General features: G+C 43.1%; 1 protein-coding gene across 4 annotated transcripts in view; it reads right to left on the bottom strand.

Annotated features, from left to right (window-relative positions):
• The window catches only part of atp8a1 (ATPase phospholipid transporting 8A1), a 330,023-nt gene extending 316,249 nt beyond the window's left edge, over positions 1-13,774 (bottom strand). For 3 of the 4 annotated variants that reach the window (XM_033027903.1, XM_033027886.1, XM_033027878.1), the window contains exon 1: positions 13,480-13,703. Coding sequence is in view for 2 of the 4 variants with exons in the window: in XM_033027886.1 (XP_032883777.1) it covers positions 13,480-13,528 (49 nt within the window). In the remaining 2 variants the exon portion in view is untranslated. Of the gene's footprint in view, positions 1-13,479 lie in introns of all 4 variants that reach the window. The other variant, XM_033027892.1, reaches the window with a different exon arrangement.
• Between the last annotated feature and the right edge of the window lie 383 nt (positions 13,775-14,157).

Consider the following 14,157-nt stretch of genomic DNA (forward strand, 5'->3'; position numbering starts at 1 on the left):
TAGTCGTAAATAGTCTTCCTCATAGTCGAAGGAGGTAGTTTTCTCTCCACTATTTGAGTCCAATTTTCCAAAAGTTAGTCATAGCTAGTCGAAGCTGGTCTTCAACATAGTCGAAGGAGGTCTTCTACATAGTCGAAGGAGGTCTTCTACATAGTCGAAGGAGGTCTTCAACATGTCATTTTTCACACTCTTCTAAACTCGCCAATTAGGTCGCCCAAGTGGGACAGCCCCTTTATAATGCATCTGAAAAATGTCAACCAATTCTCCATTCACAAACTATGTGCCACAGGTGGCAGGATATGGTAGTTGTAGAAAATTACTGTTTCCATAGAAAATGGTTCATCTAAAATGGTTCAGCTCTGATTTCAAATTCACACTGTCAAAGTCCCACATCACGCTGGCCACGTTCTCATTTCATTCTTACCATCAGGAAGGAACCCAATAGCATCAGTAAACTTGATGAGTGTTCATGTAGCTGGAATTCTCATGCAATTTGCAAAACCTTCTCAGAATATTAAGCAATCTCCTAATTTTTCTTCAAACACACAAATTTGAATTGTGCCATATTCTTCATGCCATTTTATTCTCCTGCTCACTCAGTCGACAGTGCAGCAACCTACTCTCAATCTCTCGCACATTTACATGTAGGTGCTGCTTTTAGTTGGGCTTCATGTGCCTCAGGAAGGCCCTCAGCATCCATAAGGACTCATCACACCCCTGCCACGGTCTGTTTCAACTACTTCCCTCCGGCAGATGTTACAAGGCCTTCTACGCCCGAACCTCCAGACTCAGGAACAGTTTTATCCCAAGAGCTATTGCGGCTCTGAACCGGCCCTAATGAGTGCCCCCCCACCCACTCCCTTTGGACAGTCTCCCTCAGATGGTCACGTCAATCAATTCAGCTTGCTTATTTATGTATTGTATTTATTTACCTTTCTTGTACATCAGTGGAGCTGCACACTAAATCTCGTTGCACTGACGTGCAATGACAATAAAAGATATATATTATTATTATTATGCATTACAGTATTTCTTCCATTTATCCACTAAATTGGATAAGAATACTCTTGACAAAGGTAAACAGAATCCTGTTTGTCCTTAGACTTCCATTTTCTATTTCAATGTTAAAGAATGGAAAAAGATAAGGCAAGCAAGTGTAAACCAGAACCAATTCAAGAAGGTGAGTAATGCAAAATCTACTCAACCTTCAGCTTTGACACCAGAAAATTCTGTTGAACCTTCTGAGTATCCAGAATACAGCAAAGTTGCACCATCCTTTTGACATTTAGAATGAAGTAATTTATTAAATAAAAGATGGAGCTCCATTTCATTTAAAAAATAATATTTTTTTTCATGTGTTCTGTAAAATAAGTGCAGAGACATTAATTTATTGGCTGAAGGGTCTCAACCCGAAACGTCGCCTATTCCTTCGCTCCATAGATGCTGCCTCACTCTCAGAGTTTCTCCAGCATTTTTGTCTACCTTTAATTTATTGGCAAGGTCAGTGCCTCTTTAGGCTGATAAAATGCAACATTCTCTGAAGATTTAGCACTTTGTGCAAGTAGAAACATTCATTTTATTTTTCTCTGTATTTTACATTAATACTATTTAACCATAAAAATATAAAATTGTTATTTAAAAAGTCAAGGGGATAGTTCATCAACATTTAAGCAAAGAACATAAAATAGTACCACAGGAACAGGCCTTTTGGTCCACAATGTCTATGCCAGATATGACACCAAGATCAACTCTTACCTGCCTGCACACAATCCATATCCTTTCATGTCCAAGTGCCTATCCAAAGTCTTAAATGCCCCCATCGTACCCGTCTCCACCACCGCACACAACGTGTTCCTGGCACTCGCCCTGCACATCTCCTTTAAACCTGTATTATGTTAGAATATTTGTGTGTGATGTGTAATTATGCAACCAGAACATTCATGCCACTGGCCCACTGAACCCTCCCTCCTCCCCACCCCACGAGTGTCAGATGGCACAGGGTATACTACACCCGATTCAATGTTCCTCTCCCCACAACATTCAGCACTCAAGACATATGACATTATAATCTGTCAATAAGTGCATTCAAAATTTAGTTCTATAACCTTTGAAAACATTCTGGTTGGACCACACTTCATCCATTCCAAGATAAATTCGTCTTTTCTGAGGCTCACTGTCAAATAGCGAACAAGGCAGTCCAAATACAATCCGACCAAAGTTTTCTACAACTGGAAGTATCACTTTCTCACTTTGTAAGCATGCAGGTACAGCAGGCAGTGAAGAAAGCTAATGGTATGTTGGCCTTCACAACAAGAGGAGTTGAATATAGGAGCAAAGAGGTCCTTCTGCAGTTGTACAGGACCTTGGAGTATTGTGTGCAGTTTTGGTCTCCTAATTTGAGGAAGGACACTCTTGCTATTGAGGGAGTACAGCGTAGGTTTACGAGGGTAATTCCTGCGATGGCAGGACTGTCATGATGAAAGAATGGAGCGACTGGGCTTGTATTCACTGGAATTTAGAAGGATGAGAGGGTATCTTATAGAAACATATACAATTATTAAGGGATTGAACACACTAGATGCAGGAAACATGTTCCTGATGTTGGGAGAGTCCATAACCAGGGGCCACAGTTTAAGAATAAGGGGTAGGCCACTTAGAACAGAGATGAGGGGGAGAAAAATTCACACAGAGAGTTGTGAATTTGTGGAATTCTCTGCCTCAGAAGGCAGTTGAGGGCCAATTCACTGGATGCATTCAAGAGAGAGTTAGATAGAGCTCTTAGGGCTAGCAGAATCAAGGAATATGGGGAGAGGCAGGAATGGGGTACAGATTGTGGATGATCAGCCATGATCACATTGAATGGCGGTGTTGGCTAAATGGCCTACTCCTGCACCTATTGTCTATGTATCTATGTTATTCAACTCCCAAAAGCCAAGAACTAGGGAGAGGGGTAGGCTACCTCATGAATTTTCTTCCCACCATTCAAAACAAACATGGCCAATTCCACACTGTCGATATTCCAACCCACGCCTCTTATTCCTTAATTCCATCAACAACGAGTCAATGACTGGAAATCTGCAGCCTGATGACGTGGAGGATCACAAAAATTGACAGCCATTTAATATAAAACCTTTGCGTCATAAATGGCTGCTTAACTCTTCTAGATCCAATCTCAGAAGAATGAGGAAAAAAACCACTCACTTAATCTCCTCAGAATTATATAAAATTCAAAAGAGCACTTTCCATTCTTGTAAACTTTTATACAAGCCAAAATTAACCTCTTCACAAAAGGAGATCCCTCAACTCAAGCAGCAATCTAGTTTCCCTGTGCCAAAAAGGTATGTTTCATCAGATACAGAGAAATATGTACATAGTATAGCAATGTTACAAAATTTTGAGATTTTTAAAATCAAGTCTATAATTTATCCCATCAGATAAAGCATAAAAATAAGTTTAATTTGACACCTAATTCACTTTCATATCTCAAGTATTTAAAATGTTATGGCCATTTTCATACTCGGAAATGAGCATCTTGTTCCCTATTGATTTTCTATGGACATAACAAAAAAGTTGTGATCGTGAACAGTCAAAAGCCCATAACTTTCTTAAAAATTAAGAGAACTGAATGAAATTTTCAGTTATCATAGATTGAAGCATTCTGAAACAAATATAAAATAATCTTACTTGGATGACCTGAAATTAAAGCATATAATTAGTTAGTTACCTAATTGTAGCTAATTTCAGACTTCAATTACTAGATCTAAACATCTATCCATTTCTTAATAAATGATTAACATTTTTAAATAGCCTAAATGTCCAAATAATATTCACAAATAATTCACAATAAGACATGATTTTTAAATCTCATTTACATTAATTTATAGGCCAAATGGAAGGAATTCAGTGTTCAATTGCTGTAAATAAATGCCCATTTAAATCAGCTTTCCAGTGGGTCCCTGTGGAACGCGCTGGTTTAGAACGTTCACATTGCGGTAGATTTGTGCCTCAAATGCCGAGAAAAATACTGCGCGATATAATGGGCCCAAATTGAGCTACTCGCAATATTAAATTTTGTATAAAAGGATCTTTAGAAGCCCTTTTGAATGTAAAAATATACAACCTACCTTCTGCTATTTTCTTTATGAGACCCTGCGGTTGCTGACGGTCGCGGGTTTAAAGATTGATTTTTAAACTACTATAACTATTATTCAAGGCCTTTAAACCTAATAATAGCTTTTGCGACGGGGTCTTCCAGCGATTTTTCGTTAATAATTAACTAGGCTGAACATTTTCGATTGGAACAGCTTAGAGAAAATCGCGTTTTAAACCCGCCCCCTCTAAACGGCGCCAAAATCGCGCACAACCTCAGCGGCAGATATTCAGCGACGCTTCAGGTAGGCTTTGCAACATACCTACATAGTAGTCCATGCATTGTCTCACCAAAGCCCTGTGTCAATGTAATAAGACTTCCTTATCCTTGCAATCCAACAACTAGCAATAAAGACTGAAAAATACCTTCCCACTGCTTGATAATTTGGTGCTTCGTGAAACAGTGTATTTATAGTAAGTAAGTAAGTTTTATTTATATAGCATGTTTTAAGTCAACTCGCATTGACCCCAAAGTGCTTTACATAAATTAAATAATAAGTTTCCATACAAACCATAGAAAAAGGTTAAAAATAAATAAATAAAGAGAATGGACACAACACATTAAAGAGTTCAACACAAACGTCCCCCCACAGCAGAATCAAAATTTTCCACTGTGGGGAAAGGCACCAGAAAGTTAAGTCCTCTTCCTCTGAAACACCCGAGGTCGGAGCCCATTTGTGGCCTTGCAGCCGATCCGATAATTTTCAGGGCCCTCTTGCCGTGAAGATGGAACTCTGGCGTCGGGTGAAACAATTCCTCAAGCGGCTTGGAAAGTCTGGAGTGGCTGCCTCCTCCCCGAAGACCGGAGCACTCGTAGACCTCAGGCCGCGCCGGTTGGAGCTCCGACCACGGCGAACTCGATCCCAGGCTCCGCGGCGCTCCAAATCCAGTGCCGCCCGCGGCCGGACGCCCGCAGCCACAGCTCCGCGATGTTGGGAGTCGGCGGCCACAGCGCTCCGGAGCTTACCGCACGGCGACCCGGTAAGGCATCGCCCACTCCGTGGCTCCGCTCCGTGATGGTGTCCTTGCGCTGTGCCGCTGCCGAAGCTGTAGTCCCGGCCGGTCCCGACAGGAAACGCCGCTCCATTCTCGATGGTAGGCCGCGAGGACGGGGCGAAGAAGCAGCTCGGAGGGATGCTGCCTCTCCGACCAGGTAGGTGACGAAGAATTAAAGTTTCCCCCTTCCCCACCCCCACCCACCACATAAAAGACCTCCACTAACATTTTGGACAGGACTTAAAATTAAAAAAAGGTGAAGAAACGGACTGCGGGCAGGCTGCCATACACAGACGGCGCCCACTCCTGCACATCCGCCATCTTTATCATTTATCATTGGGGGAAAATCCATTCTGCCCATCATAATTTTCCCATTTATAATCTGTCATTTTCCTTACCCGTTCACTTAATCTGCCCATAACCGTTGTACTTGTTGCATCATTCTCTCATCTTACTTTAACAAGAACAAGAGAGCACAAGAACAGGCCTTACTTTAACAACAGAACAAGAGAGCACAAGAACAGGGCCTTTTGACCCACAATATCCAAGCCAAACATGATGCCAAGTTAATTTCCTCTGGTTGCATATTCCTGCACATCCAAGGAAGAATTTTCTTCCAAACTCAGAGGTTGGAATGTGAAATGCACTGACTTGGGTGCGGAGGCATGGAGGCAGAGATTCTCAACAAGCACATGACAAGCACATGAATTACCAAGGTTCAAGGCCACAGGCCAAGAGCTGAAAGGTATAGTTGGACACTCATGTTCAGTATGGACATAGTGGGCTGAGGAGCATGTGGTATTGTGCTGCAAGGCGATGACTTTTAAATTGGGCACTACAAAATAATACTTGTGATACCCATAGTTATGTTTCATTTTGATTGTTTTGTTTTAATGTTAAATTGTTACATTTGCTTGCAGTTGCAGACTTTTAGATTAATGCTATCTCAATTTAATTCACTAATAGTAGGGGGGTGCCGTCGAGTATGGCTGCCCTGCCAGCAGCTGTTAGTCTTTTCACCATTATTTTTAGTGAGTTAAAGTGTTTGTTTTGGAGGTCTTTTAGTCTTTTATGTGGTGGGTGGGAGGAGGAGAAGGGGGAAACTTTATTTCCTGGTCCCTACCTTGTCGGAGAGGCAGCTTTCCTCTGAGCTGCTTCTTCGCCCCCCTCCTCGCGGCCTACCATCGGACTGGAGCGGAGTTTCCTGTCGGGATCGGCCAGGACTGCAGCTTCGGCGGCGGCACAGCGCGGGGACGCCATCACGGAGCGGACGATGCCTTACTGGGTCGCCGTGCGGTAAGTTCTGGAATGCTGTGGCCGCCAACTTCAACGTCCGAGGAGCTGTTGCTGCGGGCGTCCAGCCGCGAGAGGCGCTGGATTTAAAACACCGCGGAGCCTGGGATTCGAAATCGCCAGAGTCGGAGCTCCAACCAGCGGGGCCCGATGACTACGGGTGCCGCGGTCTCTGGGGAGGAAGCAGCCGCTCCAGACATTTCCAGGCCACAGAGGAGTGTTCACCCGACTCCGGTGTTCCAGCTTTCCAGCAAGAGGGCCTGAAAAACATCAGACTGGCTGCGGAGGCCACAATAGGCCCGACTATGGGTGAGCAGGGGATGGGACTGGACTTTGCTGCCTTCCCCCACAGTGGGAACCATTGTGGGGGGATGTTTTTATGTTTATTGTTAAATTCTTTAATGTTGTGTCTTATCTTTATTCGTGTGCTGCATTGGCAAGACAAATTTCACTACACCATTTGGTGTATGTGATAATAAATAAATGTCCTTTGTATCCAATGCCCAGCATTCAACAACACCAATAGAGCTCTCACCTAAATGGCCTGGTTTTGCATATCATACAGACTAGTCCCTACCTTTTATCAAGTTTACCCAGGAACTATAGCCCAGTTTACTATGACCAATTTCAAGTTTGCCTTGCAGCTTTGACACGCCCATCATGATATTAAATCTACCAAACTGGAAAAGCAAAGAACTGCTGATTTGCCCTGGATAAAAACGCTAAACATGTTGAGTCATCGCGTACTATCTCCATTTCTCAATATGTTGGCATTCACAAACTACTTGTTTATTACTCAATTACTAACTCTCGCTGCAAATTGAAACACTATGTTCCTCCTTAAAAGTTTCTCCACATGGGACTTTTCACGATACATAGAAACATAGAAAAATAGGTGCAGATTAGGCTATTCAGCCCTTTGAGCCAACACCGTCATTCAATATGATCATGGCTGATCATCTAAAATCAGTACCCCATTCCTGCTTTTTTCCCCCCATATTCCTTGATTCCATAAGCCCTAAGAGCTAAATCTAACTCTCTTGAAAACATCCTGTCATTTGGCCTCCACTGCCTTCTGTGGCAGAGAATTCTACAGATTCGCAACTCTCTGGGTGAAGAGATTTTTCCTCATCTCAGCTCTAAATGGCCTACCCCTCATTCTTAAACTGTGACCCCTGGTTCTGGACTCTCCCAGCATCGGGAACATTTTTCCTTTAAGAATTTTATATGTTTCTATAAGATCCCCTCTTACCCTTCGAAATTCCAGTGAATACAAGCCCAGTCAACCAATTTGTTAATCATATGTCAGTCCCGCGATCCCGGGAATTAACCTGGTGAACCTACGCTGCACTCCCTCAATAGCAATAATGTCCTTCCTCAAATTAGGAGACCAAAATTGCACACAATGCTCCAGGTACGGTCTCACCACGGACCTGTACAACTGCAGTAGGACCTCCTTGCTCCCAAACTCAAATCCTCTCGCAATGAAAGCCAACCTACCATTAGCTTTCTTCATTGCCTGCAGTACCTGCATGCTTACTTTCAGTGACTGATGTACAAGCACACCCAGATCTCATTGCACCTCCCCTTTTCCTAATCTGACACCATTCAAATAATAATCTGCTTTCTTGTTCAGATACACCATGTCCACTAACTCTCCCTTATCCATTCTACTTGTTACATCCTCAAAAAATTCCAGAAGACTAGTCAAGCATGATTTCCCCTCCAGTAGCCCCTTTGAAGAATGAATAAGTTTATTGGCCAAGTATTCACATACAAGGAATTTGCCTTGGTGCTCCACCCACAAGTAACAGCATGGCATAGTGACAGCTAGGAATGACACATAAAACTTTAATAATAAAACATTATTGATTAAACATGTGAATTAAATAAAATACCAGAGCATAATGAGGCTACAGATTTTTGGTTAATGAGTAGAGCTACTACTCATGGAAAAAAACTGTTTATGTCTGGCTGTGGCAGCTTTATGGCCAGAGTGAGAGGGGTCAGAGATGATCTTACCCACTCACTTCCTGGCTCTTGCAGTGTATACTGTGTTTGCAGTTCATCAATGGAGGGAAGGTTGCAGCCAATAACTTTCTCAGCTGATCAGACGATTTGCTGCAGCCTCTGGATGCCGTGCTTAGTGGCTGAGCCAAACCAGACCACGATGGAGAAGGTGAGGACAGACTATGATGGCCGTATAGAATTAGACCATCATTGCCTGTGGCAGATTGTGCTTCCCCAGCTGCTGCAGGAAGTACATCCTCTGTTGGGCCTTTTTGACTCTGGAATCGATGGAAGCCCCCCATTTAAGGTCCTTGGAGATGATGGTTCCCAGGAACTTAAACGACTCCACAGATGTGACTGTGGTGTTGTTGATGGTGAGTGGGGTGAGGGGAGGGGGAGCTCTCCTAAAGTCTACAATCAATTCCACCGTCTAAAGAGCATTGAGGTCCAGGTTGTTGCAATGGCACCAGGACGCCAGCTGTGACACTTCCTGTCTGTAGGCAGATTCTTCCGCATCCTAGAACTTCTCAACCATGACTCTGTGCTTGACATGAGTGCCCTGAACTTCATTGCACAAACTCTCTAGTACAACCTGAATATAGCCGTGATCATCAAGTTGTTGTTCAACTATATAACCAACTTAAATAACAGAGGATTATGCAGCAGACAGTATCCCTGCAGTAGTTCCAAACTAGACTGGAAGAAACACATGTCACAAATTTGCCTCACCTCTTCCAAGCCTGGGAAGAAGAGGACATGCCAGGGCTATTAAATGGTGTAATCGTGGCTATCTTTAAGAAAGGAGACAAATTAACAGTGGTAAACAACAGGAAGTCTCTCTGCAGTCTGTATCAGGGAAAATCATTGCCAGAGTCTTCCTCAACCACCCCCTGCAATTGACTGAAAAGCTTCAGGGAAATACTTCCCACATCTCAGGACTCATTTCTCAAAAGAAAACAGACAATAGGATTTATGATTGTATTTAATGCACAGCCACAGGGTTTGACCATCTGAGGAAGCATATATTTGAAGATCAAGACCTTAGGCAACCATGATCCACACATCTTGTATACTTCTAATTCAAGGATTATCTCCAGCAAGCTCCTCAGCATGAAAAAGCACCATTGTCCCTGCAGGAAAATCTGGCAATACAAGCGAACAATCAATATCCATTTGGAGACCAACATCCACAGAGTTTAGAACTTAATTCTCCTCTATAGACATTCCCCTGGGCAAGGATGACTTGGTGTCACTCCATTTCTATGGACTTCCAGTTGAATGATGAGTATTGTGTGCAGTTTTGGTCTCCTAATTTAAGGAAGGGCATCCTTGCTATTGAGGCAGTGCAGTTAGGTTCATGAGGTTAATCCCCGTGATGGCGGGACTATCATATGAGGAAAGATTGGAAAGAGTGGGCTTGTATTCACTGGAATTTAGAAGGATGAGAGGATATCTTTTGGAAACATATAAAATTATTAAAGGACTGGACAAGCTAGATGCAGGAAAAATGTTCCCAATGATGGGGCGGTCCAGAAGCAGAGGTCAGACTAAGAATAAAGGGAAGGGCATTTAAAACAGATGAGAACAGGCTTTTTTACCCAGTGAGTTGTGAGTTTGTGAAATTCTCTGCCATAGAGGGCAGTGGAGGCCAATTCACTGGATGAATTTAAAAGAGAGTTAGATAGAGCTCTAGGGGCTAGCAGAATCAAGGGATATGGGGAGAAGGCAGGCATGGGTTACTGATTGTAGATGATCAGCCATGATCACAATGAATGGCAGTGCAGGCTCGAAAGGCCAAATGACCTCCTTCTGCACCTATTTTCTATGTTTCTATGAGGCTAAATATTTTGATGGAGCTGGTGCAGGAGATGCTCAGTGAGGTGATGTGCTCTATTGCTTATGTAGCAATTATGAGTGTTCCCAGTGCAGGATTAAGGTCCCCCAATGTCAGCCCAAACAGCCCTTCTCCATTTTAAGTCATGGGCCTGGGACTCCCATGTTACAGTGGGGATGTCAATTTGTTTCAGAGAGGTTTTGGGAACAGCCTTTGATTTATTCATTATTCACCTGGTAGTATCTTCTGTGACAGAAGTCAGAACAGAATGATTATTTCAGCAGGCCCTTTTGGATATGTGAATGACTTAGCATGCCCAACAAGTTGACAATGCAATGCCCAATGCAATGATGGCCTCAAAAGCTGAGGAAGTTGGCCTTGAAGAGAATCCCAACTTTGGTTCACAAATCTTGTTAATGGATTTTGTAGTCAGGTATATGAAATGCCTGCTGCAGTAAGTCTCAAAAGTATGCAGGAAAGCAGGATCACCTTTGTCCAATAATCACGAGGTCCTGATTTTCAAACAGTTTTCCTCAGGCTGCAATGGCTCTGCTGGTGCATTGAAAGCAAAGATGAATTTCATCAGTGATGGCAGACATCACTGAGCGATGGCTCCCAATGTAGGAGAGATGGGTCCACATTTTCCAGGGTCTAATTGTAGATTTTGGTATTTGAAAGTTGATATTCTACAGTAGAGGCAGGTAGAAGATTGACACAAAATGCTGGTGGAACTCAGCGGGTCAGGCAGCATCTCTGGAGAAGAGAGATTTCTCCAGAGATGCGGCCTGACCAGCTGAGTTATTCCTGGTTTCACCTGGTGTCGTTTCAATAGATTTCCCAGCAAAGAAAGTTGATGTTCGACTGCTGTATTATGAGGGGCCCCAAACTGCACCTCAATCAGAATAATTCATTGAAAAGACTGCTCAAGATTAGACTGCTCAAGATTACCCTGCAAGTGACTCTCGGTGATCAGGATTGCTAATGTAGCACTCCCCAAAAAGAAAATGGGGCATCAGTGACGTAGTAATCAGACGAATGCAGCCAATATGGTCTAGTAGCGGGATATCCAAGATGCTAAAAGTCAAGCTCTTCCAGTCCGTAGTCCTCCCTACAGCCCTCTATGCCAGTGAGACATGGAAAATTAATGTGAAGATGAAAAAGAAATTAGATGCATTCCAACAACGCTGCTTGAGGAAGATCCTAAAGACTAGCTACAGAGACCACATCACAAACGTGGAGATCTACTGGGAAACTGCAACAAAGCTTCTCAGCCAAGACAGAGAGGTATGCAAGATGAAATTTGCAGGACATGTACTCAGAATGTCACCAGAACGTGCACCTAAGATAGCAATGACATGGCAACCTGACGGAAGAAGGAAAAGTGGCTGACCACAACTAACATGGAGGCGAACATCCCAGAGAATTTGGAAGCCCGGGACGCAAGCCTAATGAGGGTGGATGACGTCGCACATAACTGAACAGAATGGTGAAAGCTTGCTGCCCAATGCATTCAACAGTGTGGGAGGAACTAAATCTAAGCTAAGTCAACAAATTAAATGTTATTTGTTATGCTGTCAGAATTTTCAAAAAAGTGACATCCCACCTTTAGTGAAAGCAGCAAGGTGAAGCTTAAACCATACAGATGCTGGTCATATTCCGAATAGCATTTAATAAACCAATATTGTATTAAAATGAGAACACATTCTCTGCCAAAGCCTGGAAACTTTAGAATCTAGGTGCTGGTATTCTTGTTCTGAACAGCTGGGAACATCATGAGACATTATCCCAGAGCATGAAGCTGGTCTGCATCAGATATCGTATAACTGAAGCTACTTTTGCTCCATGCATCGAAGCCACAGACACAAATGCCGCCCATCATTAGTATGGGTTTCACTGTTACAAGCAGATGAAGATTTCTACCGGGGTAATTTCACCAAATCAATACAGGGAGAATCGAAACAGTCCTAATTTATGATCCAAACAGGCAAAACATTACCAAGCAGTGGTTGCAAAAAAAAATCGAATTGATGCAGAAAAAGCAACAAACACAGCTGCTGGCGTATCCCTGATATAACAATATTTGAGATGCTCAAACATTTCTTTTGGTATCATCCTAATCATGTAAAATCAGCAATAATCCATTGATCCATTTGAGTTGCAAAGTCCAAAAAGATTGCCAAAAATCACTGCATTGGCAAGATTTTCAAAACAAAAATCATTGATGACAATAATTATATCTAACTTTATAAAATGATGCTGTTTCAGACACAGCAGAATTGACACCATTAAATAATGTCTTTAAATTGGATAAAGCACCCTGCTGTAGGTTTTGCAACAAGTCACTGACAAGTTAGCACTTCTCTCCTCCCATGAGTAACCTGCATACAATTTATCTAGAAAGCAGGTCTATTCTAGCTTCACAAATGCCTCAGATAATTTGACATGTAGATTTTACTTTCTTACATTTGCCAGCGCAATTTAAAAAAAAATCCCGGATCAGTGCATTTTAATTATTAATTATTTAATTGTACACTGTTGGCATTGCACTCATTCGTCAAAACACCTGTAATATACATACTTGCGAACACTAACTTCATTCGTCATCCAATTGTTAAGAGTCTGTTTTGATTTCCACATCCATTGTTTTCTACCGAATATTCTTTGATGGTTAATTACAACCACCAACAGAAACAAAAGAAGAAACTTCAGTCTGATTGATTTCCGGTAAACAGCAGTCTAATTGAAGAGAAAGCTACAATAAAGAAAAGGATTGCAGTGGGTGCTTTAACGGGTCTGGAAAACGACGACTGATTTCTGACAACTCTGGTTATCTTGGGGGTTTTCGTAATATTGTTAGTGTAAAATGAACAGGTCGGTATTACTTTTTTTTTAAATCAACAATTGTAAAACCATTTTTTATGTGGTGGCCAATAAACTACAAGGCTTTGGCTGTAAATCAAGACAGTGCAGCAAAACCCGAACATTTTTTTTCGGCTACTGTGATTTATCATTGTGAAAGCGGTGACAACAGCAATAAGCTAGCCACTCCGAAACCAAACAAGCCGCTTTGGTTTTATTTCCAGAAATGGTGCCGAAGCTACGACACCGGGGAGTGTGAGTGTGCGACGAGCTTGCACACGAACAGGTGCAATTAAAACCCGGCGCACCCCCCGTTTATTCTGCGCGAGTTCTCTTACCTTCCGCACGAGAGCGGAGTTCTGCTACAGTCTTCCGAACCGGCGGCATCTCTGTGCAATCACTCACTCACCACATCGCACGGCAGGAAGCAAATTCGGAAGGAGGCGCCGGGCGGGCGGGCGAGCGAGCGAAGCTGGGACGAGCTGCAACGCAGCCTGCAAGCACCACCCGTTACTAAGCCAGTCCCTGCTCGTCGTGTGCGGGAGAGTGAACTCCAGCCTCCGCGCGCAGCTGCAGCGCCCGCTGGAACCGCCCCGGATCGTTCCACCGCGGCGCGTGGCCCCGGAACATTCCACTCGACGCGGGTGTTTCCAGCTGACCACTTAGCCCCGGGCGTGAGAATTGAAGCTCTTGCAAATGCTGCCTGCATCCGCGTCTGTCGCTGTATTCTGAAAACCAGACGACTTGCATGGGATGGGGGGGGGGGGGGGGGGGTTTAGATCTATGATTAGAAGCAAGCCCACTTGTAGGTGATTTTATTTTTCAAAGCCTCAGTCGGGAAAAATTTGCTCCTGCGATAAAAAGGGAAAGAGGGGAGCACGTGAATGTATAATTAGCTATTCAAACACAGCAGCTTCAATGAAAGATGCACCTGATGTGAACTGCAATAATTGCACTGAGGTTTTTAATTACTGAAAACAAAGATTCCCTCTGGAGCTTTTAATGAGACCCTGTAG

Source organism: Amblyraja radiata, chromosome 1, assembly GCF_010909765.2.
Source record: "Amblyraja radiata isolate CabotCenter1 chromosome 1, sAmbRad1.1.pri, whole genome shotgun sequence".
Classification (NCBI taxonomy): Eukaryota; Metazoa; Chordata; class Chondrichthyes; order Rajiformes; family Rajidae; genus Amblyraja; species Amblyraja radiata.